The sequence below is a fragment of the Schistocerca cancellata genome, chromosome 1 (assembly GCF_023864275.1).
Source record: "Schistocerca cancellata isolate TAMUIC-IGC-003103 chromosome 1, iqSchCanc2.1, whole genome shotgun sequence".
Classification (NCBI taxonomy): Eukaryota; Metazoa; Arthropoda; class Insecta; order Orthoptera; family Acrididae; genus Schistocerca; species Schistocerca cancellata.
In genome coordinates this window covers 470,312,043-470,337,816 of record NC_064626.1, presented here as the reverse complement: position 1 = coordinate 470,337,816, position 25,774 = coordinate 470,312,043, and the positions used below count along the sequence as shown (strand labels likewise).

General features: G+C 45.7%; 1 protein-coding gene across 1 annotated transcript in view; it reads left to right on the top strand.

Moving 5' to 3' along the window:
* LOC126183480 (lutropin-choriogonadotropic hormone receptor-like) overlaps positions 1–23,958 on the top strand; it is a 187,159-nt gene extending 163,201 nt beyond the window's left edge. Inside the window, exons 3-5 of the mRNA XM_049925540.1 lie at positions 9,410–9,638; positions 19,364–19,596; positions 23,735–23,958. Of these exons, the coding sequence (XP_049781497.1) occupies positions 9,410–9,638; positions 19,364–19,596; positions 23,735–23,958 (686 nt within the window). The remainder of the gene's footprint in view (positions 1–9,409; positions 9,639–19,363; positions 19,597–23,734) is intronic.
* Positions 23,959–25,774: the final 1,816 nt, after the last annotated feature.

The window sequence follows — 25,774 nt, the reverse complement described above, 5'->3', positions numbered from 1 at the left end:
ATAAATTCTCAAATGCCAAAAGTACTGAAAAGGTACTATAATGATCAAAATTAGACTACAGAATGAATTACGCCTCTTGGATGTGTACGGTACATCAAAACTAGCATTTCAAATTTCCCAACCTCACGTTTGAACTAGAATCAGATCCTGACAACCACTTGCTTCGGTGAAATCGAATGACTGCAAAGAGAACGTGCGAAATGAACTCAATTCTTCGTATTTATAAACCATATGAAAACTCCAGCAATGGAGACGATACGCGAATGCACTAAGCAAACTGCGATGTCATCAAGTCGTTTGTATTGGCAGGTTGAATGCACCGTCTCGAAACAGACAAGGCAGGTACAAGACTAAAATTTTATTGGACCATACAAGGTTCTGTACAAACGAATTCTGGTGGCTTGCGTCCTGATTGGCCGTCACAGGTCGGAGATACGCGAGCGACATGCCTCACGATGCTTTGCGAACATTCGCTCAACTAGCAGACGTAGACGCTAATGAGTGAGACTTCCCGGGGAACAAGCGACCCGCGTGTGGCGCACGGGAGCGCGTGATTTGAAACAAAGTTCGCGCGAGAGCGATTGTATTTCAACAATTTATTTATCAATAATTTATTTTATTTCTATAATAATGAGTGAGATCACCGACGACTTTAATTTTTTTATGGTTGTCACCACCTTTGTCCCACACAGACACAGATTCGGATTAATTTATTTTCCGATGATTCCTAGTCCTGAGAACCAAAGGCATAGACGACAGGAAATAGGATATACCCATATATCTACTGTGGACCTCTCCAATCTAAAAAGGCCGATAAGCAATGACGTCAGAGCTGTTAAAATTTTGTAGCCCTGCAACTTTGTCGACTTTAGGTCCACGTACAAGAGCAACGGTGATCCAGCCATACCGTGCTGCATAGTTGTTGCTAAGGGTACAGTTAAGAACTCCACCAGAGAAGACCGACGGACCATGCAGGATGAATTGTGCACCTACACGATTCTCAGTGTTGATGGTAATATTGTCTGTTGCTGTACAGGATTGTGCACCTACATGATTCTCAGTATTGATGGTAATATTGTATGTTGCTGTAGAGACTGTCAGGCGGGTACGCCTTCTCCTCCTATAATATTGTGGCATCTTCTGTGTGAGCGGTCCAATTGTGTGATTGGATTGAGGAGTTCCTAGATAACAGGACGCAGCATGTTATTCTCAATGGAGAGAAGTCTTCCGAAGTAAGAGTAATTTCAGGTGTGCCGCAGGGGAGTGTCATAGGACCGTTGCTATTCACAATATACGTAAATGACCTGGTGGATGACATCGGAAGTTCACTGAGGCTTTTTGCAGATGATGCTGTGGTGTATCGAGAGGTTGTAACAATGGAAAATTGTACTGAAATGCAGGAGGATCTGCAGCGAATTGACGCATGGTGCAGGGAATGGCAACTGAATCTCAATGTAGACAAGTGTAATGTGCTGCGAATACACAGAAAGATAGATCCTTTATCATTTAGCTACAAAATAGCAGGTCAGCAACTGGAAGCAGTTAATACCATAAATTATCTGGGAGTACGCATTAGGAGTGATTTAAAATGGAATGATCATATAAAGTTGATTGTCGGTAAAGCAGATGCCAGACTGAGATTCATTGGAAGAATACTAAGGAAATGCAATCCGAAAACAAAGGAAGTAGGTTACAGTACGCTTGTTCGCCCACTGCTTGAATACTGCTCAGCAATGTGGGATCCGTACCAGATAGGGTTGATACAAGACATAGAGAAGATCCAACGGAGAGCAGCGCGCTTCGTTACAGGATCATTTAGTAATCGCGAAAGTGTTACGGAGATGATAGATAAACTCCAGTGGAATACTCTGCAGGAGAGACGCTCAGTAGCTCGGTACGGGCTTTTGTCAAAGTTTCGAGAACATACCTTCACCGAAGAGTCAAGCAGTATATTGCTCCCTCCTACGTATATCTCGCGAAGAGACCATGAGGATAAAATCAGAGAGATTAGAGCCCACACAGAGGCATACCGACAATCCTTCTTTCCACGAACAATACGAGACTAGAATAGAAGGGAGAACCGATAGAGGTACTGAAGGTACCCTCCGCCACACACCGTCAGGTGGCTTGCGGAGTATGGATGTAGATGTAGATTGTGTTGTTCGAGCGGCTGCACGAAGACTGACGCCTTCTTACCAAAATCATTATTTATATAGACACAACTTTTGCATCCTTGATCCCCGGATTCTCGATGCACATCTACAGGTTCTCGGCTGACGCCCCCAGTCAGAAGTTCTCTAAGTCCAGAAAAGCGTTATCCCGTACGTGTGCTGTAGTCGTTTTAGCAGCACGCGTCTGAGCTTGTCATTTTTGTAAACACAGAGCGATAAGCTATTATCTATTACCTATTACATGTCGTCTATGTCTTTGGTTCTCAGGACTAGGAATCATCGGAAAATAAATGAATCTGAATCTGTGTCAGTGTGGGTCAAAGGTGGTGACATTAGTAAAAAAAATTAAAGTCGTTGATGATCTCAGTCATTATTATAGAAATTAAATAAATTATTTCCTTTTCCTTATCCTAACCAAAAAAATATAAATCGCTTATTTAATTAATGAGCATATTGCATCAGTGTGCCCCCCATGAACCATGGACCTTGCCGTTGGTGGGGAGGCTTGCGTGCCTCAGCGATACAGATGGCCGTACCGTAGGTGCAACCACAACGGAGGGGTATCTGTTGAGAGGCCAGACAAACATGTGGTTCCTGAAGAGGGGCAGCAGCCTTTTCAGTAGTTGCAGGGGCAACAGTCTGGATGATTGACTGATCTGGCCTTGTAACATTAACCAAAACGGCCTTGCTGTGCTGGTACTGCGAACGGCTGAAAGCAAGGGGAAACTACAGCCGTAATTTTTCCCGAGGACATGCAGCTCTACTGTATGATTAAATGATGATGGCGTCCTCTTGGGTAAAATATTCCGGAGGTAAAATAGTCCCCCATTCGGATCTCCGGGCGGGGACTACTCAGGAGGACGTCATTATCAGGAGAAAGAAAACTGGCGTTCTACGGATCGGAGCGTGGAATGTCAGATCCCTTAATCGGGCAGGTAGGTTAGAAAATTTAAAAAGGGAAATGGATAGGTTAAAGTTAGATATAGTGGGAATTAGTGAAGTTCGGTGGCAGGAGGAACAAGACTTTTGGTCAGGTGATTACAGGGTTATAAATACAAATTCAAATAGGGGTAATGCAGGAGTAGGTTTAATAATGAATAAAAAAATAGGAGTGCGGGTTAGCTACTACAAACAGCATAGCGAACGCATTATTGTGGCCAAGATAGACACAAAGCCCATGCCTACTACAGTAGTACAAGTTTATATGCCAACTACCTCTGCAGTTGACGAAGAAATAGACGAAATGTATGACGAGATAAAAGAAATTATTCAGGTAGTGAAGGGAGACGAAAATTTAATAGTCATGGGTGACTGGATTCGTCAGTAGGAAAAGGGAGAGAAGGAAACATAGTAGGTGAATATGGATTGGGGGGAAGGAATGAAAGAGGAAGCCGCCTTGTAGAATTTTGCGCAGAGCATAACTTAATCATAGCCAACACTTGGTTCAAGAATCATAAAAGAAGGTTGTATACCTGGAAGAATCCTGGAGATACTAAAAGGTATCAGATAGATTATATAATGGTAAGACAGAGATTTAGGAACCAGGTTTTAAATTGTAAGACATTTCCTGGGGCAGATGTGGATTCTGACCACAATCTATTGGTTATGAACTGCAGATTGAAACTGAAGAAACTGCAAAAAGGTGGGAATTTAAGGAGATGGGACCTGGATAAACTGAAAGAACCAGAGGTTGTAGAGAGTTTCAGGGAGAGCATAAGGGAACAAGTGACAGGAATGGGGGAAAGAAATACAGTAGAAGAAGAATGGGTAGCTCTGAGGGATGAAGTAGTGAAGGCAGCAGAGGATCAAGTAGGTAAAAAGACTAGGGCTAATAGAAATCCTTGGGTAACAGAAGAAATATTGAATTTAATTGATGAAAGGAGAAAATATAAAAATGCAGTAAATGAAGCAGGCAAAAAGGAATACAAACGTCTCAAAAATGATATCGACAGGAAGTGCAAAATGGCTAAGAAGGGATGGCTAGAGGACAAATGTAAGGATGTAGAGGCTTGTCTCACTAGGGGTAAGATAGATACTGCCTACAGGAAAATTAAAGAGACCTTTGGAGAGAAGAGAACCACTTGTATGAATATCAAGAGCTCAGATGGCAACCCAGTTCTAAGCAAAGAAGGGAAGGCAGAAAGGTTGAAGGAGTATACAGAGGGTTTATACAAGGGCGATGTACTTGAGGACAATATTATGGAAATGGAAGAGGATGTAGATGAAGACGAAATGGGAGATAAGATACTGCGTGAAGAGTTTGACAGAGCACTGAAAGACCTGAGTCGAAACAAGGCCCCGGGAGTAGACAACATTCCATTTGAACTACTGATGGCCTCGGGAGAGCCAGTCATGACAAAACTCTACCATCTGGTGAGCACGATGTATGAGACAGGCGAAATACCCTCAGACTTCAAGAAGAATATAATAATTCCAATCCCAAAGAAAGCAGGTGTTGACAGATGTGAAAATTACCGAACTATCAGTTTAATAAGTCACAGCTGCAAAATACTAACGCGAATTCTTTACAGACGAATGGAAAAACTGGTAGAAGCCGACCTCGGGGAAGATCAGTTTGGATTCCGTAGAAATGTTGGAACACGTGAGGCAATACTGACCTTACGACTTATCTTAGAAGAAAGATTAAGAAAAGGCAAACCTACATTTCTAGCATTTGTAGACTTAGAGAAAGCTTTTGACAATGTTAACTGGAATACTCTCTTTCAAATTCTGAAGGTGGCAGGGGTAAAATACAGGGAGCGAAAGGCTATTTACAGTTTGTACAGAAACCAGATGGCAGTTATAAGAGTCGAGGGGCATGAAAGGGAAGCAGTGGTTGGGAAGGGAGTAAGACAGGGTTGTAGGCTCTCCCCGATGTTATTCAATCTGTATATTGAGCAAGCAGTAAAGGAAACAAAAGAAAAATTCGGAATAGGTATTAAAATTCATGGAGAAGAAGTAAAAACTTTGAGGTTCGCCGATGACATTGTAATTCTGTCAGAGACAGCAAAGGATTTGGAAGAGCAGTTGAACGGAATGGACAGTGTCTTGAAAGGAGGATATAAGATGAACATCAACAAAAGCAAAACGAGGATAATGGAATGTAGTCAAATTAAGTCGGGTGATGCTGAGGGAATTAGATTAGGAAATGAGACACTTAAAGTAGTAAAGGAGTTTTGCTATTTAGGGAGTAAAATAACCGATGATGGTCGAAGTAGAGAGGATATAAAATGTAGACTAGCAATGGCAAGGAAAGCGTTTCTCAAGAAGAGGACTTTGTTAACATCGAGTATAGATTTAAGTGTCAGGAAGTCGTTTCTGAAAGTATTTGTATGGAGTGTAGCCATGTATGGAAGTGAAACATGGACGATAACTATTTTGGACAAGAAGAGAATAAAAGCTTTCGAAATGTGGTGCTACAGAAGAATGCTGAAGATAAGGTGGGTAGATCACGTAACTAATGATGAGGTATTGAATAGGATTGGGGAGAAGAGAAGTTTGTGGCACAACTTGACTAGAAGAAGGGATCGGTTGGTAGGACATGTACTGAGGCATCAAGGGATCACCAATTTAATATTGGAGGGCAGCGTGGAGGGTAAAAATCGTAGGGGGAGACCAAGAGATGAATACACTAAGCAGATTCAGGAGGATGTAGGTTGCAGTAGATACTGGGAGATGAAGAAGCTTGCACAGGATAGAGTAGCATGGAGAGCTGCATCAAACCAGTCTCAGGACTGAAGACCACAACTACAACAACATATAGGATGTACTCTGTGTGAGCGTTGACCTTGGTGATTACGTAACTGCCTATCGTTCTGTGTTTACAAACATGACAAGTTCTGACGCGTGCTGTCAACAATGTTTTTGAAAAAAAAATGGTCATTCGTAGCTATTTTAACAAACCGTATTAAATATGTCAACAATTTTTTTGAAAAGAAAATATGGTCGTGCGTAGCAATTTTAATAAATCGTATGAAATATCTTAATGATTTGAATTTTTTTCGTTTTTTCTTATCTTATCGAAATCTTACATCATAGACCGTATAATAAAATTATATGAAAGTAGAGGAAATTGAGGTAAGATCGGCTAGCTGATTCTCTGAGATGCTATAGAGATGAACTATTTAACATGAGGTTGTCACGTTTAATAAAAATAATCATTTTTTCTGGGGTATAATAAATTACTCCTGTAAAGTCATAGCTTTAGTGTTTTATTAATGAGATGATCTTCCATAGAAAAAAGCAAATCACCTGCTCCTACTTACCCCCCACCCCCAGTTTTTGTAGTGCAAAGTTTGTAAAGAAGTTTGGAGTGCCATATTAAGTACACTCCTGGAAATTGAAATAAGAACACCGTGAATTCATTGTCCCAGGAAGGGGAAACTTTATTGACACATTCCTGGGGTCAGATACATCACATGATCACACTGACAGAACCACAGGCACATAGACACAGGCAAAAGAGCATGCACAATGTCGGCACTAGTACAGTGTATATCCACCTTTCGCAGCAATGCAGGCTGCTATTCTCCCATGGAGACGATCGTAGAGATGCTGGATGTAGTCCTGTGGAACGGCTTGCCATGCCATTTCCACCTGGCGCCTCAGTTGGACCAGCGTTCGTGCTGGACGTGCAGACCGCGTGAGACGACGCTTCATCCAGTCCCAAACATGCTCAATGGGGGACAGATCCGGAGATCTTGCTGGCCAGGGTAGTTGACTTACACCTTCTAGAGCACGTTGGGTGGCACGGGATACATGCGGACGTGCATTGTCCTGTTGGAACAGCAAGTTCCCTTGCCGGTCTCGGAATGGTAGACGATGGGTTCGATGACGGTTTGGATGTATCGTGCACTATTCAGTGTCCCCTCGACGATCACCAGTGGCGTACGGCCAGTGTAGGAGATCGCTCCCCACACCATGATGCCTGGTGTTGGCCCTGTGTGCCTCGGTCGTATGCAGTCCTGATTGTGGCGCTCACCTGCACGGCGCCAAACACGCATACGACCATCATTGGCACCAAGGCAGAAGCGACTCTCATCGCTGAAGACGAGACGTCTCCATTCGTCCCTCCATTCACGCCTGTCGCGACACCACTGGAGGCGGGCTGCACGATGTTGGGGCGTGAGCGGAAGACGGCCTAACGGTGTGCGGGACCGTAGCCCAGCTTCATGGAGACGGTTGCGAATGGTCCTCGCCGATACCCCAGGAGCAACAGTGTCCCTAATTTGCTGGGAAGTGGCGGTGCGGTCCCCTACGGCACTGCGTAGGATCCTACGGTCTTGGCGTGCATCCGTGCGTCGGTGCGGTCCGGTCCCAGGTCGACGGGCACGTGCACCTTCCGCCGACCACTGGCGACAACATCGATGTACTGTGGAGACCTCACGCCCCACGTGTTGAGCAATTCGGCGGTACGTCCACCCGGCCTCCCGCATGCCCACTATACGCCCTCGCTCAAAGTCCGTCAACTGCACATACGGTTCACGTCCACGCTGTCGCGGCATGCTACCAGTGTTAAAGACTGCGATGGAGCTCCGTATGCCACGGCAAACTGGCTGACACTGACGGCGGCGGTGCACAAATGCTGCGCAGCTAGCGCCATTCGACGGCCAACACCGCGGTTCCTGGTGTGTCCGCTGTGCCGTGCGTGTGATCATTGCTTGTACAGCCCTCTCGCAGTGTCCGGAGCAAGTATGGTGGGTCTGACACACCGGTGTCAATGTGTTCTTTTTTCCATTTCCAGGAGTGTAGTTTGGTAAGGCCATGTACTGCCGGTCTTGCCCTCACGGCTCTCCCCGTCGGAGGGTCGAGTCCTCCCACGAGAATGGGTGTGTGTGTTGTCCTTAGCGTAAGCTTAGGGACCGATGAACTCAGCAGTTTGGTCCCATAAAACCTTACCACAAATTTGCAATTTTCTTGCCCCTAGTCAAAGCACCCAATCCTACCCCGAGGTCAGACGTTATGAAAAGAAACGAAAGGACGCTTTGTTGAAGAAAATAACTATTGTGTGCTACTGAAGAAGTTGTCACTCTCCGTCCGAATAGGTCTCGGAAGGCCTGAAGATACCGACCGACCGCTGTGTGATCCTCAACAGATACGAGTCACTGGATACGGATCTGGAGGTGCATGTGGTCAGTACATAACTCATTCGGCCACGTCAGTCCATGTCCATCTCTTCTTTCCCCTCTCTCTGTTCATCTCCTTCTCTTCCCTTTCTCTGTCCATCTCCTCCTCCTCATCTCTCTCTGTACGTCTTCTCCTTCCCACACGTCTACTGAAGTTTGTGTCATACAATGATAGAATTTTGTAGGTACATTCAGAGGCATATCTGGATACTGTATGCTAAATGTGTTGTGAATAAAGTTACTAGCAAAGAAGTTATACATTTAAACATCATGACGTAATGCGTGATGGGACAGTTTTACCGCGTGAACAGCGAAAATATAGTAAGCGATAAACTTTTTTTCTTTTATCGTTTTCTGTGGTTTGTAAGCGAGAAAAATTTGATAAAGATTTGAAATTATGTGTGAAGTTTGTTGCAGGTCCATAGGTCATCTCTTTCCCAAATACTGTACAGTACACATCGTAGCTATATTATGCAATGTGTGCATTAAGGAACAAATAGTCTGGAAATATGGCTTAAACACATTGGAGATTCAATAAGCGTTGTATCCATTACTCTGAATCGTATCACATACTAATATCAATCAATAATAGAATTTTCACAAAGATGATCACGTTCAAAAGCCAAAGAGTAAACAGCTGTTTGAAAGACTGAATGTTTTTCCCCCATTCGCGTAATGTTCTTAAAACCAATAAAATTCTCGTACTACACAGTTTCTAAATTAGGCATGTTGTTTCTGAGGGATCAAGCTATCTCCTTGCCAAGGAGCAGATGTGGGATATAATTACGCCCATACGTACAATTTATAATAAATGTGAATATCTTTTTCTCCGCTATCCGAAGATGTTGGAATATAGCCTATTCGGTGCCTCGAGCTATGCGCAAATTACTTACGAAAATCCCATGAAAATTCGTGTAATGATTTTGGAGATAAGACTGTTCAAAGAAAAGCAGAGAGACGTGATGATTTTAAAGATTTGTTATTAGTATAGATCAATTTAAGGAAAGATATTGGTTCTGATATGTGAGTTTCCTTGGACCAACCAGTACAGCCTCGATCCAGTAGTACAGGTGAGTCTCAGGAGGAGGCCCTACTCGCTGGTACCTGTTGCAGGCCCGGGCTGCCAGGTGGCGGGCTTCCTGACGGTGTTCGCGTCCGAGCTGTCGGTGTACACGCTGACGGTGATCACGGGCGAGCGCTGGTACGCCATCACGCACGCGCTGCACCTGGACCGCCGGCTGCGGCTGGGCACGGCGGGCCGTGTCATGGCCGCCGGCTGGCTGTACGCCGTCTCCATGGCGGCGCTGCCGCTGCTCGGCGTCAGCGGCTACTCCAGGACCAGGTGGGCAGTCTCTGCACAGCATGTCTTGAAAAACACTGACTTCGGTGGATGGCATAACACTACGAAGACCTTACCTAATACACTGCCAAACAAACAAGGTGAAGCACCCAGAGGAATGATCGGTCGTGAGTGAACTAGGGCCGCCCAATAAGTAATTCAACACTTTTTTTTTAAATTCTGCCTGAAAGTTAGTTTGGATTGATTCATGATTCCAGTACACAATATTATTCCCCACTCTTTCGGCTACAAAACCCTATTTTTCAGTATAATCTCCGTTAAATGCGGTGGCCTCTCGCCACTCCACTGGAAGGGCCTGGTACGCCCGCATGGTACAAATTTGCTGGCCGACGTTACAAGGAGGAAAGGAAGGATGGAAGACTGGATTTAATGTCCCGTCGACATCGAGGTCATTAGAGGCACAAACTCTGATTGTGTGAAACATGGGGAAGGAAATTGTCCGTTCCCTTTCAAAGGAACCATCTCGGCATCTGCCTGGAGCGATTTAAGGCAATCACGAAAGACCAAAATCTGGATGACTGTACGCGGATTTGAACTGTAATCCCCCAGATGTGAGTCCAGTGTGCTAACCACTGAGCCACCTCGCTCGGTCGATATTGGAGCTAGCGTCCTGCTGCATCAATAACCTTCACATTATTCACGTACTGCTTCCCGAGGACTGCATCCTTCATGGGGCCAAACAGACGGAAGTCGTAAGGTGCCAGATCCGGGTTGTAGTTTGGATTAGAAAGAACAATACAATGAAGTTTTTTGAGTTCCTCTCGGGTGCATGGGCCTCGCATTGTCTTGGAGAAGGAAAATTTCGTTTGCATCATAGTGGCAACAAACACGCTGAAGCTGTTTTTTCAATTTCCTGAGGATTGAATAATACGAGGTGCATTCAAGTTCTAAGACCTCCGATTTTTTTTCTAATTAACTACTCACCTGAAATCGATGAAACTGGCGTTACTTCTCGACATAATCGCCCTGCAGACGTACACATTTTTCACAACGCTGACGCCATGATTCCATGGCAGCGGCGAAGGCTTCTTTAGGAGTCTGTTTTGACCACTGGAAAATCGCTGAGGCAATAGCAGCACGGCTGGTTAATGTGCGGCCACGGAGAGTGTCTTTCATTGTTGGAAAAAGCCAAAAGTCACTAGGAGCCAGGTCAGGTGAGTAGGGAGCATGAGGAATCACTTCAAAGTTGTTATCACGAAGAAACTGTTGCGTAACGTTAGCTCGATGTGCGGGTGCGTTGTCTTGGTGAAACAGCACACGCGCAGCCCTTCCCGGATGTTTTTGTTGCAGTGCAGGATGAAATTTGTTCTTCAAAACATTTTCGTAGGATGCACCTGTTACCGTAGTGCCCTTTGGAACGCAATGGGTAAGGATTACGCCCTCGCTGTCCCAGAACATGGACACCATCATTTTTTCAGCACTGGCGGTTACCCGAAATTTTTTTGGTGGCGGTGAATCTGTGTGCTTCCATTGAGCTGACTGGCGCTTTGTTTCTGGATTGAAAAATGGCATCCATGTCTCATCCATTGTCACAACCGACGAAAAGAAAGTCCCATTCATGCTGTCGTTGCGCGTCAACATTGCTTGGCAACATGCCACACGGGCAGCCATGTGGTCGTCCGTCAGCATTCGTGGCACCCACCTGGATGACACTTTTCGCATTTTCAGGTCGTCATGCAGGATTGTGTGCACAGAACCGACAGAAATGCCAACTCTGGAAGCGATCTGTTCAACAGTCATTCGGCGATCCCCCAAAGCAATTCTCTCCACTTTCTCGATTATGTCGTCAGAGCGGCTTGTGCTAGCCCGAGGTTGTTTCGGTTTGTTGTCACACGATGTTCTGCCTTCATTAAACTGTCGCACCCACGAACGCACTTTCGACACATCCATAACTCCATCACCACATGTCTCCTTCAACTGCCGATGTATTTCAATTTGTTTCACACCATGCAAATTCAGAAAACGAATGATTGCACGCTGTTCAAGTAAGGCAAAGGTCGCCATTTCAAGTATTTAAAACAGTTCTCATTCTCGCCGCTGGCGGTAAAATTCCATCTGCCGTACGTTGCTGCCATCTCTGGGGCGTATTGACAATGAACGCGGCCTCATTTTAAAACAATGCGCATGTTTCTATCTCTTTCCAGTCCGGAGAAAAAAAATCGGAGGCCTTAGAACCTGAATGCACCTCGTACACTTCCGAGTTGATAGTAGCAATCCAAGGGCGGTTAGAAACAAACCCAGGTTCTAATCGCCTCTTACGATGTTCGACAAGAACTATAACGATCAGCCTTGTAACGCACAAGCAATTCCGCATAGATGGTCCTTCGCTGCTCTGTATAGTCGTCTGTTAGGCGGACAGGAACACAGCTTGCACACACCTTTAAGTTACCCAACCGGTAGACCGAGGTTGTCAGCACTACCTACAGAAACAGCCAGTTGAGCAGCGAGGTGACAGACTGTGGTTCATCGATCACCTCGAATCGGAGTATCTGCTCGTTTTAACATTACAAGAGTCACAGTTATGTGCAGCGGCCGGCACGCGAGAGATTGGACTGGTTTGTGTGATCTTCAGACGTCTCGCCCAACGACTCGCCTTGTTTTTGCTCGCTGCCAGAACTACTTAGATATTCAGGAAGCACCTATCTGTACCTGTGAGAGTATGGTTTCCCGTTAAAGGAAACTCAGTGACTGCACATTGCTTGAAACGTACTTCCATTACTGACGCCATGTTGAGGGCTACGTGTAGCACCGACACTTATTGGAAGTTCATGAGACTATAGGGGCTGATGTGGGAATACTCCACGATGTCACACGACAAATTCCAAATTTTTTTCAACCGAAACTGGCAGAGAAAAACGATGTGTTGCATTACTTATTGTACACCCCTCGTAACTTCGTACACGTTCACACCGTCGGCAGAGGTATGATTAGAGCTGTAATTTTCCGTGACAGGTAGAATGGCCACCAGAATATACTAGTGTTATCCACCTTTAGTGTTGGTACCAACCCTGGTAAGGTATATAAGATGCTTGAACAGTGACAGATGTTAACTGCCGGGCGGGGTGGCCAAGCGGTTCTAGGCGCTACAGTGTGGAACCCCGCGACCGCTACGGTCCCAGGCTCGAATCGTGCCTCGGGCATTGGTGTGTGTGATGTCCTTAGGTTAGTTAGGTTTAAATAGTTCTAAGTTCTAGGGGACTGATGACCTCAGAAGTTAAGTCCCATAGTGCTCAGAGCCATTTGAACCATTTGAACACATGTTATCTGATTACTGTGAAGATGCCGCATATTCGTCTGAGACAGCATTATCAACAGCTGACTGAGTTTCTATTGGGTCGGCTGGTCGAATCGCCCAATATTCCTATGTTTTGGGCATTCGGTTGTAGACAATGGCCTGACGTTGGACTGCATGGGAACTGGAGAGCTAGCATACTCGTCGTCAACGTTCCGATCGGACAGCTCTGACAACGCAACGAAGGATCGATATATGGTGCACCGGGCACATTGTAAGTCCGTTTTCACAACTGAGTTATCACCAGAGAGGCTGCTCTGCTGAGGACCAGAGTTAGATTTTCAATACTGCCGAGGATTTTCCTTGGCTGCAGAACTGGTACATGGAGTAATCAGCCTCATGATGCCAACCGAGGAGCTACGTGAGCAAGTAGTAGCGGCTCCACAGTAAGGACCATTTGCAAAATAGGTGGGACGTAGTGTGCTGCCCACATGCCCCTCAATATAGACATCCGTTCGGTCTTCAAGGCCTGAACCAGGAGCCCATCAGATCTTTTTTTTTTCCTTTTTTTGAATCACATTGTAACCTCCTCACAACCCTGCCTGCCGTCCGAGAGCAAGTGATGGACTCCCTGTAACATTCTGTGCCATCTCGATCCACTGGTGAGAGGCTACTACAGCAGCCACCGAGTTAGGGAATTTCCGTCGCATACGTAGACTCCCACTGACACCACAAGCATCTTAAGGACGTTAAACGTTATTCATCCTTCCTTTTTTGTTACAACGCCGACGGCTGCATTTGGAGCGATCCCGGGCTCGGCAAGCATGAACTGTTGATGAATAGTGTCATATTGTGTTCCGTGATGACCACTGTTCTGCACTAACCTGGATGACCGTAATCGGCGAGTGTGGCGGGGACCTGTGGAGAGGTGCCATTCTTCCTTTGTTTTTAGAGAGTAATAGCGGTATTACTTCTGACGTCTGGCTGTGGAAATCCATCGGGTATGACTTCAGGTCACAGCTGGCAGGAAACTCTGACAGCACAACGATACGTCACGGTCATCCTATATTCACCAAGACACAATATCGTGGTGTCCTTTTCCAACAGGACACTTCTCTTCCAAGAAGAACACACGTCTATAAACTTTGTATTTAGTGTGGAGGAAATCCTGTGGCCAGCAACATCGCCAGATCTGTCCCTGATTGAACATGTGTCAGACTAGCCCCTGTAGCAGTGTCCAGGATAACAAGGACCATTTATAACAGTTGTGGGTCAGGTTGCCTCAGGAGCCGATACAATGACTTTATGACGTCCTTCCCAACATAATCGGTCCGTACATTCAGTCCAGAGAGGGTGCAACGTCATATTGACAAGAGGGCTCATACTGCCCAGCTCTTTATAAATATCACTCTGCTTTGCAATCACTGAAGTAACATCATATATCCTCTACACCTGTGAAGCTTCATTTTGTTTTCTTCTCCTCTTTTGGGTACTTCACCTTTCTTGTCAGGTAATGTGTTTAGCAAATTTTGTTAAGATTTTTACCACAAAACCGGAATTTTCCTTTAAAACTGATGCCCATCATCAACTTTAGTATGAGGCACCACACGAAAGGGCACCATTACACTCTTGTATTCGTTTTTGCATGGAAACAAGTACCCTCTGATTGTCGTCTTCTGCAATTTCTTGCCACGACTGAAGTTGTGGATGGCTGCTAGGTATACATCTTTCCATTGTGGTGCTACATCTCACCTGCCCCCCCCCCCCCCCTACCCCTCACTCCCTCTACTCGAAGAAACTGATGCCATATCGTGTAGCCTTGGAAACAAATGAATCGATCGTACCTAAAGGCGTATATGAAAAAATCAATTTGTACATCGATTTATCAAAGCTTCTCACCGAGATGTAAGAGCAATGAGGGTCAGCAGCGTAGCAATGAGTATCAACAGTGGGGCAGTGGTGTGTTACCTAGCCTGTAGACCTTAACGTCTCGCTGTATCGTGCAGATGGCAGCTGGAGGTTGTCTTCCGGTCCCCAGAATCACATGTAGCATTTGCACATCACGAATAGTAAATGTCATATTCAATTTTCAAAGGCTGTGACTAGATCTAGAGGTGTGTGAGGCCTCAGAGCTAGACTTTCGGCAACGTAGCGCCTTCCACAGTGTCTTCTGTTCGACAGTGACTAAGCTGACGCTACTTGTTGACAGTTCCAGGACACCAACAAAGTTCAGCTGAGTGACCCTGCTGGGTCCTGTTTAAGAGCTCGGTCCCAGCAGACTGTCAGGATAGGCACATATTTCTGTTGACACCCTAACAGGCCGTTCCTCAAAACGCCATGTCCGAATTCTGAAGCAACTCTGCAGATATGTTAAGAGTACTATTACCTGGCTAGTGCGAACCGCCAACTAGCTATCAGGGAGATACACCTGCACTCCTAGCGTCGTTCTTTAAACCAAGGTGCCATTCCAATGGTCCCTTCCGTTTTATATATCAACAATAACTTAAGTTTGAAAGAGGTTACGGTCAAATTAACCTAGCCGAAAATGACTTGTATGGAGAGGCAAAAATGACATGTAATTTTCATCTCACTGTCGTTCTTGAGACACAGAAAATCCGGAGGTAAGGTTTTCTATTTTAATTTATAATTCCCTAATAAAATAGGTATAATACTTCCTGGCAGGTTAAAACTGTGTGCCAGACTGAGACTCGAACTCGAGACCTTAGCCGCGCGTGGTAGCCGCGCGGTCTAGGACGGCTTGTCACGGCTCGCGCGGCTCCCCCCATCGGAGTTTCGAGTGCTCACCCTGGAACGGGTGCGTGTGCTGTCCTTAGCGTAAGTTAGTTTAAGTTAGCTTAAGTAGTGTGTAAGCTTAGGGACCGATGACCTCAGCAGTTTGGTCCCGTAAGACCTTACTCCAAATTTCCAAATTTCGGGACTTTCGCCTTCCATGGGCAAGAGCTCTACCAAATTTGCTACTCAAGCATGGCTCATGATATCTCCTGACAGCTTTAATTGCGGTATTATCCCATCACCTACCTTACAAACTTCACAGAAGTCCTCCTGCAAAAGCTATTAGGACTGGTCGTGGGGCGTACTTGCGTAGCTCAGTCGATGGTGCACGTGCCTGGAAAAGGCGAAGGTCCCGAGTTCGAGTCTCAGTTCGATACTCGAAATTTTCATGATGGAAAGTGGATATAGTATCACATTGTTACATCACAGCCATGCTTTAAGTTGTAAGCCTACCATAGTCGTTACCCTTACTAATAATCAATAACAGCCACCTACTTCCGATGAATATTATATGGTTGAGCTTCAATAGGTTGTTGATGGGGCACTTTCGCGTCAACTGTCGTGGAGCTTCTTATTAGACTGTACGTCCTTATGGGCGCTGAGAGGCTTTACAGGATTTCAAGTAGGTGTAGGGCATAGTTGAGCTGCAGGATAAGTAATTTTAGTTCGTGAAATCTTAGTTACGTTGAAAATATGAGGAATATCGTCTTTACAGGCTGTGTTTACGTATACATAGAAGATGTTTTGTAAGTTTATTAGTGAAGCATCGAAAGTTATAAGCAGTAAAACGGGATATTGTAGTAATATGTTTGAGTACTGTAAGCTGACCGTCGACACAACTGGGTACTTGTTTCCGGGATTAGAGAGACAGTTAAATCTTTCTCTAAGTAACTACATAGAAAGAGTGATGTAAGACTGTGGAAGACTGTCAACAGAGCATCAAAAATTCCGTATATTTCGGTAGGGTACTTAGGGTACCCGACAGAAATTTCTGATTCTAGAGACGATTTACACAGAAGGCAGTTTTGCATGCTAATTACAGCAATTGTATTCGCAGCAACTGCTCGAATGTGTGGCCGTTGGCATGTTCATCGTCGGATCATTGATTGTCGTGTACGCTCGAAGACTCTTGCCGTGTCCCAATGGTACCAGCAGCGAAGCCAGTTAGCAACAAGGTCGTCTTACTTTTCCACAACGGTTTCATACACTAACTGCTTCATACGCCCGCAGCGGAAGAACTCCAGACACGGGAGGTCAGGCCACGGGGATGGTCTGACCACAGGGCCGCCTTGGCCAACCCGTCTATTCTCAAAGGTGTCTCTCAAATGGTGAAAATGGCTCTGAGCACTATGGGACTTAACATCTGAGGTAATCAGTCCCCTATACTGAGAACTACTTAAACCTAACCTAAGGACATCACACACATCCATGGCAGAGGCAGGATTCGAACCTGCGACCGTAGCAGCAGCGCTGTTCCGGACTGAAGCGGTTAGATCCGCTCGGCCACAGAGGCTGGCTCTCAGATGATTCCTCACAGCAATGCTGAAATGGAATGGTGCCCCACTGTGCTGGAAGTACGTCATTTGTCTAACGTTCCGAGTTGCATCCTCTAGTAGCTCTGGCAACACATGTTCCACGAAGATGCGATATCTCCATACACTGAGGCCGAATGGAAGAATCTATGGTCCAATCATCTTATCGCTGAGAATTCCGGCCCACTCATTAACATCGAATCGGTGATGATGAGCACGAAGTCGAATACCTCGTGGATTCACATGTGCCCAAACATGCGAACTGTGGATAGTGAAGCAACGTTCACGAGTAAACCAAACCTCATCGGTGTACAGGGCCTCGCCCAGAAATAACGGGCACAAGTCAGTCTGTTGTATAATCCATTGTGCTACCGCACGCGTTGGGGACAATCTTTACGTGCTAATGCTGTCACTCGGTAAAGATAGAAAGGTTGAAGCTGCTGGTGATGTACCACATTCCACAAAAGGCTATGCCTGACTCCGAGGCTACTTCAAATACTTCGTGTAATTGTAGGTGGAGTCTCCTCAACATGCCTCAGAATCTCGTCTTCCATTTCGGGAGTTCTAAGTGATCGAACCTGTTCTGTATCGTGCTTACTTGAATGGAACATGCCTGTTTCACGTAGCAGCTGATTCAGACGTCCGAATGTTTGGTGTTGTGGAAACCATCAGTTGGGAAAGCTCACTACAGCTCGTCCATTTCCATTCGCAGACCCGTATATCATATGCATGTCAGTCATTCCAGTATACCTAAACGGCTTAATGTTCGCCGCTGTTTTCAAAAGGCTGTGATGTTTGCGAATGAATCGGTGTGTTTCCAAAAATGGTTCAAATGGCTCTGAGCACTATGGGACTTAACACATGAGGTCATCAGTCCCCTATAACTTAGAACTACAAACTCAACTAACCTAAGGACATCACATACATCCATGTCCGAGGCAGGATTCGATCCTGCGACTGTAGCAGCAGCGCGGTTCCGGACAGAAGCGTCTAGAACTGTTCGGCCACATCGGCCGGCAGTGTGTTTCCAAGCATACTTTGAGTCAATCATCTGAACACAGAACAGTTTTAAATGTCAGTACGCATTCTGTGATACCGACACGGCAACTTACGTCAGCTCCACTAACAAAATGATCCCTAACATTACAAGTTCATTTCAGAGACCAAATGTTCCTTATCCAAATATATTTCTTTTGGTGTTCTTTACCTCCTGTCTTAATTTGAACGAATAGTTTAGAAACACCCTATATTTGTTTGAAGGGTAAACGAATTCATAATTGAGTGACTTTTATCGTCCGAATATTGATTTTAAGCACAGAACTCTATGTGCATTGGAAGAAGTGAATAGGTAGGTTTAGGCACAGAGTAAAACTGAATATGCACCTACGTATCAGATGTAAACGCTCCCCTTTTACTCCTCCGGTAGCTACTCAAATCAAGTGAACTCTGCTCTCCCCGTCGGAGGTTCGAGTCCTCCCTCGGGCATGAGTCTGTGTGTCGTCCTTAGCGTAAGTTAGTTTAACGTAGATTAAATAGTGTGTAAGCTTAGGGACTGATGGCCTCAGCAGTTTGGTCCCAGAAGACCTTACCAATTTTCCAAGTGAACCCTCATTACAGTTCTCATTGCAATACAATAGAACAAAAGCAAACTAGTGCTTCACATTTATTATAATGTTTTTCTACCAAGAACCGATGGAAAATTCAGTTAACATGAACGTCCATTATTAAAATAAATGTGAAATAAATAAGGGACTTTGAGAAACGGTGAGAACCGAAAAACAATGTGAGTACGTTGGGAAGGTGTGACACAAAAAAAAGGCTCTCAGCACTATGGGACTTAACTTTTGAGGTCATCAGTCTCCTAGAACTTAGAACTACTTAAACCAAACTAACCTAAGGACATCACACACATCCATGCCCGAGGCAGGATTCGAACCTGCGACCGTAGCGGTCGCGCGGCTCCAGACTGTAGCGCCTAGAACCACTTGGCCACTCCGGCCGGCAAGGTGTGACACAGATTCGCGACATTTGACCTGGAACGGCCGGTACCAATCGATGCTAGAGCACGAAGCAATGTAGTCCTGAGTCGCTGCCGCCTTGCTCTTACGCGCACTGCCCTCACCCGAGCCCCGGTCCTGCGCGTGTTGCAGCATCTGCCTGCCGATGGAGAACCGCGACGCGGGCGACACGGCGTACCTGGCGACGCTGCTGCTGGTGAACGCGCTGGCGTTCGCGCTGGTGTGCGCCTGCTACGCGCGCATCTACTGCGCCATCCGGGGGAGCGGCGGCACGCGCCGGGGCGGCGGCGGCGCCGGCGGCGCCACCACGACGGCCGGCATGGACAGCAGGGGCGTCGGCCCGGGGAACGCCACCGCCGGGGCCGGTGAGTGCTCGCGCCGCTCCCAGCTCTGCAGCTGCAGTTACACTCCGCAGTTCAGCCTGTCATATTTGGTTCAGAATACTCTGAGTACCTCTGTCACTTCGCCCTACCCTATTTCAGTACCGAAGTATCTGCGCTGAGAACGATTGTTGGAAAGACTATGCGTGAGCTCGAACCTAATTCTACCTCCATGGTCTTTTCGTGGGTAGTTAATATTAAACTGTCGGTGTTCCGAGTGGTGCAGTGCGGGATGCATACATCTTAGGACGCTGAAACATCGTAGGTATGTCCATTAATTGGTGCGCTGTCTGAGTATTTTGGAAAAATAATAGTTCTGGGAAAAATAATGTTTCCTGTTATGTCAGTAAGCTGCATGTCCCTTTGTGATGCTTCTTGGTTTCTTTTGGGAAGTGACTCTGGCGTAAAGGATTAAGCTGGTTGAAGTTCACTGTATGGCATGCAGTGGCTACTGAGAAGAAAGACCGTATACTGTTAGTAAAGTGGCTTTACCAGAACGGCAACAATAGCAGCGCTGCACTGCGTGAATGTCGTCCACAGAAACAGGTGCATAGATGCCACATATCAATAAATGGTCCACCGAATATGATTAAGAAATCTGAAGAAACTGATGAATTAGGTGGTGCAGCAGGGAAAGGGAGGAGACCCATTCCCATGGCAGTTGTTGGCTGTCGTCCACAGAAACAGGTGCAAAGATGCCACATATTAATAAATGGGCCACAGAATATGGTAAAGAAATTTGAAGAAACAGTTGGTGGTGCAGCAGGGAGAGGGAGGAAACCAATTCCCATGGCAGTTGTTGATCAAGTTGCTGTAGCCACAGCCGAGAGTGCTGCATATGCCACAGATTCTGCAGTCAGTGCTTCAGCTGTATCACGGGAATTATCTCTCCTCATACCAACAGTTCAAAAGACATTTCGGCCCATTTTAGACTGGAATCAGAATTTGCACCAACATAATCATCATTTCCGCTCTTTTTATTGCTCATGAAAACCACACATTGCATGTTGCACCACCATACAGCGAGACCGTCAGAGGTGGTGGTCCAGACTGCTGTACATAACGGTGCATTTAATACCCAGTAGCACGTCCTCTTGCATGGACGCATACCTGTATTCGTCGTGTCATACTATCCACAAGTTCATCAAGACTCTGTTGGTTCAGATTGTCCCACTCCTTAACGGCGATTCGGCGTAGATCATTCAGACGGGTTGGTGCGTCACGTCGTCTATAAACAAGCCTACTCAAAGTATCCCAGGCATGTTCGATAGGGTTCATGTCTGGAGAACATGCTGGCCACTCTAGTCGAGCGATGTCGTTATGCCGGCCGGAGTGGCTGAGCGGTTCTAGGCGCTTCAGTACGGAACCGCGCTGATGCTACGGTCGCAGGTTCGAAACCTGCCTCGAGCATGGATGTGTGTGATGTCCTTATGTTAGTTAGGTTTAAGTAGTTTCTAAGTCTAGGGTACTGATGACCTCAGATGTTGTCCCATAGTGTTTAGAGCCATTTGAGCCATTTTTGATGTCGTTATCCTGAAGGAAGACATTCTCAAGATGTGCAAGATGAGGGCGCGAATTGTTGTCCTTGAAGACGAATGCCTCGCCAATATGCTTCCGATATGGTTGCACTATTGATCGGAGAATGACATTCACGTATCGTACATCCCTTACGGCGGCTTCCATGACCACCAGCGATGTACGACGGCCCCACTTAATGCCACCCCAAAACAGCAACTAACCTCCAGATGGTTCAATGCCTCTGAGCACTATGGGAATTAACATCTAAGGTCACCAGTCCCTTAGAACTTAAAACTACTTAAACCCGACTTGCGGCCGTAGCGGTCGTGCGGCTCCATACTGAAGCCCCCAGAACAGCTCGGCCAAGGCGACCGGCAGAGAACCTCCTCCTTGCTGCACTCGCTGGACAGAGTATCTAAGGCGTTCAGCCTGACCATGTTGCCTCCATATACGCCTCCGACGATTGTCTGGTTGAAGGCATATGCGACACTCATCCGTGAAGATAATGTGATGCCAATCCTGAGCGGTCCATTCGGCACGTTGTTGGGCGCATTTGCAAAGCGCTGCATGGTGTCGTGGTTGCAGAGGTAGACCTCACCATGGACGTCGGGAGTGAAGTTCCAAATCTTGCTGCCTTTTGTGCACAGTTGGAGTCAAACACGACGTCCTGTGCTGCACGAAAAGCATTATTCAACATAGTGGCATTGCTGTCAGGGTACCTCCGAGCCCTAATTCGTAGGTAGCGGTCATCCACTGCAACGTCTGTCTTCAGAAGTTCTGGGAACCGGGGATACTCAACAAGCGGACCGATTAATGAACATTCCTACAATTTTTCATTGTCCTGTGATGTGTACAGACCGCACTGCAGCACTTGCAACATCGTCAGTTTAATTACAAGCAGCCGGTACGTAGGAGATAGCAATGTATCATTTTACACTTCTAGGAATGTACGCTCCGGGATACCCTCTGTGATGCACAGCGCCTCCTTGTAACGTCTGCCACTGGAGCTGGCTGAGCGTCTGCGTGACGCTTTCGTGCTTGCTGAATGAATCTGTGACAAAGATCGCTGTTCTTTTCTGGATCATTTCTATTTCCCCCGTGAATCCTCTGTCGTTCGAGTCACAGACTGATGAACAATTTTCAGGTATTAGTCGAACGAGGACATTGCATGCCACTTCCTTCGTGGATGGACTACCCTCCTCAGTATTCTTCCAGTGAGCCTCAGTCTTTCATTTCCCTTAAGGCCGGCCGGAGTGGCCGAGCGGTTCTAGGCACTACAGTCTGGAACTGCGCGTCCGCTACGGTCGCAGGTTCAAATCCTGCCTGGGGCATGGAAGTGTGTGATGTCCTTAGGTTAGTTAGGTTTAAGTAGTTCTAAGTTCTAGGGGACTGATGACCTCAGAAGGTAAGTCCCATAGTGCTCAGAGCCATTTGAACCATTTCCCTTAAGGAGATTAGTTTTAATCGTCGTTCCACCTGAAATCCCTCTGTATGCATGCTCCAAAATATTTAGTTGATATAACTCCTTCAAGCGATTGTTCTTCAGTCATGCAATTATACAAAAGTATTCCAAGATGTCCCACAAATACTTCTGCATTTTTTCAACCGAAATTGGTCAATTAAGAAAATGAGTTACAATACTTATTCAACGCCCCTCGTGCCTCGAAGAGGTCCACCTTGAATGCAGAAAATTTCGATCGTATGAAACACAACTGGTTCTTCATCATCACGAAGTAAAGTACGAGACCGACAAGTGATCTCAGTTTGATTCCATATTCCCAGGTTTTTAGAAGGCTTTTGAAGTCGTTCCTCACAGGTGGCTTCTAATCAGTTTGCATGTTCATGGTGTGTGACTGGATTCGTAATTTCCTGACATTAAAGTCACAGTAACTGAAGTGGAAGTCGTCTAGTAGAGTCGAGGTGGCGCATGGGATCCACGAAGGCAGCGTTATAGGCCTTCTGTTATTCTTAATACGTAGAAGTGGTTCAGGAGAGAATATGAGCAACCTCCTAAGATCCTTTGCGAATGTCGTTCATCGGGTAGTAAAGTCATCAGAAGATCAAAATGATTTGCTATATTATTTAGTCAAGATATCTACATAGTGCGAAAAGTGGCAATTTATTGTAAATGATAAAATGGGTGAGACACCAAGCGAGTACTAAAAAAATTCGATTAAATTTTAGTTACTCGATGTATACCACACATGTAATACTTATATATTCAACTAAATACCTAGGGATTACAGTTACAGGCACTTTTTATTGGAACCATCACGTAGACAATCTTGTTGGGAAGGCCAACAAAAAATGCTGTTTTAGTGGTAGAACAGTTTATAAAAGGCAACAAATCTGCAAAAGAGAAGTACCTATACTAGGCTTGTTCGTCATCTCCTGGAATACTGTAGAACATTGAAAAAGTTCAAAGAAGGGGAGCTCGTTTTGTTTTACAGTGAAACACGTGAAATAGGATCACACATATGATAAACGAATTAGGGAGGCAATCATTAAAATGAAGACCGTTTTATTTTGTTGTAGCAAAATTTTTTCAGAAAATGTCAATCGCCATATAAGACTTTACCAAGATCGTATACCACTGAACATGTAGGATTAACGACTTACAGTGCTCCATCAAAGACCACAGTTTCTAGTGCGAATATGGACGCTGGTACGTCGACGACGCGGAACACTGTATCTCGTAGTACTGTTAGGGAAACGGAAGAAGCTTTTGCATCAAGCAAGCAAAAAGTTGTGTCGTTGCAAAGCACAGCAGCAAAGCACACGTTCGTGACTCTGAGCAGGCTTAAGAGCTGGGCTTCTGGGGCATTATAATCGATGGAGTGGTGGAAATAACAAAAGGAGGACGAAGGTAGTTTAGAATTTCACATCCGTCGACGACTGAGCCATCAGAGACTAAGCATAGCCTCGACTTTGGGAATATCTGGGAACGAAATCAGCCATCCCTCCGAAAGAAATGATCCCGACGTTCACCTTAAGTAATTTAGGGATGTCTCGACTTAGGGGGGCCATGACGGTGTGTCCTGGCTGCGCTACGACTTGCTGCCAATATCTCTAGCTACTATGTCTCTCAGGACCATCCAGGACATGGTAGTCTAGACGCATGCGAATGATCCACCTCATGCTGCTTTCGAGAAATACGATGAACAGGGACCTTGTCGATTCGCGATTATTCGGACGATTGCCTGAGATCATTTCATTGCTGACGTTCGCCGCGAAAGCCCCCATACTCAAAATACGGGATATTCACATCGAGAATATTGGAAACTTACATGAAATTTCTAGTGAGGAACAATGGGATAAAATTTTCCGTCTGCTAATCATCAAAGAGAAGCCATATCTGAAAAAACAATAACGGTGAGGCAGTGTTGTAACTTTCTGAAGTTGGATATTGGCACAACTTCTTCGGATAGAGAATTTACCAATCCAATTACTTTCCCACCAACACGACATGGCTCACTGACGACATCACACTCACAGGCTAAACACTTCTCGCCCATTATTTATAGCAGTGTATTTTACATAAAAATTAACTTAACGACTGCAAATAAGTACTAATTTCATAAACTAAAAATAATATTGTTATATAAACACTTGCTCAGTGAAGTTATTTTGTTAACTCTCATAAGAGAAATGGACGACAAGTGCTGTCTGCAAAGTTAAAAGAGAGATACGCTCATGGTGGTGGAAGTTATCTTTCCTGGAAGAACCCAACATTTGTTGTACGAGATGACTAAGTATCAGTTACGTCTCTAGCAGTCTAGCAGTGTAGAACTGTGCGCAATCATTTACGTAGACTCTGTCCAAATAAATTTCTTACGTTAATATTACTAGTATCTCATCTCTGTACTCCATTTAGATAGGGTGCGCTGTGGAGGATCGGTATGACTTTGTAAACCGTCCCACAATTGCTTCTTGTGACGTAGTGCGATTGATAGAGTGTGGAATTACCCGCCTGATCTTCAGTCTTCTGACCTGTGAAGTGACCGTGCGAGGTGGCGCAGTGGTTAGCACACTTCACTCGCCTTCGGCAGGACGACGGTACAAACTCGCGTCCGGCCATCCTGATTTAGATTTCCCATGATTTCCCTAAATCGTTTCAGGCAAATGCCGGGATGGTTCCTTTGCAATGACACGCCCGACTTCCTTCCCCATCCTTCCCTAATCCGATGGGACCGATGACCTCGCTATTTGGTCCCCTCCCAACAAATCAAAGAACCAACCTATGAAGTGAATGTGCACAACCTGACGACCTACACTCCCCCGACCCCCACCCGCCCGCCCACACTCCCCACCACACTGTGCTACACCCCTAGAGCACAGTTTACTCCTTAGCATTGCTCTACTACACTTGTATATGGTGCACACATTTAATATATTTGTTCCTAACCCACTTACAGAGTGAATGTGTGTATGTCTGTGATCTCCTCCCAAACCTCTGGATCGATTTCAACCAAATTTGGCACCTAAACAGCAGGTCTCACGACAATTAGCACTCCTAGCTCCAATAGGAACAGAGATATGGACAAAAACGTGTTTTTTCAGTCTGTAGAGTAAAGGCACTTAGTCTGTCTTACTTTACAAGCAAATTGTTTGGGAACAGTATCGGGCTGCCTTGTCATCCTACTTT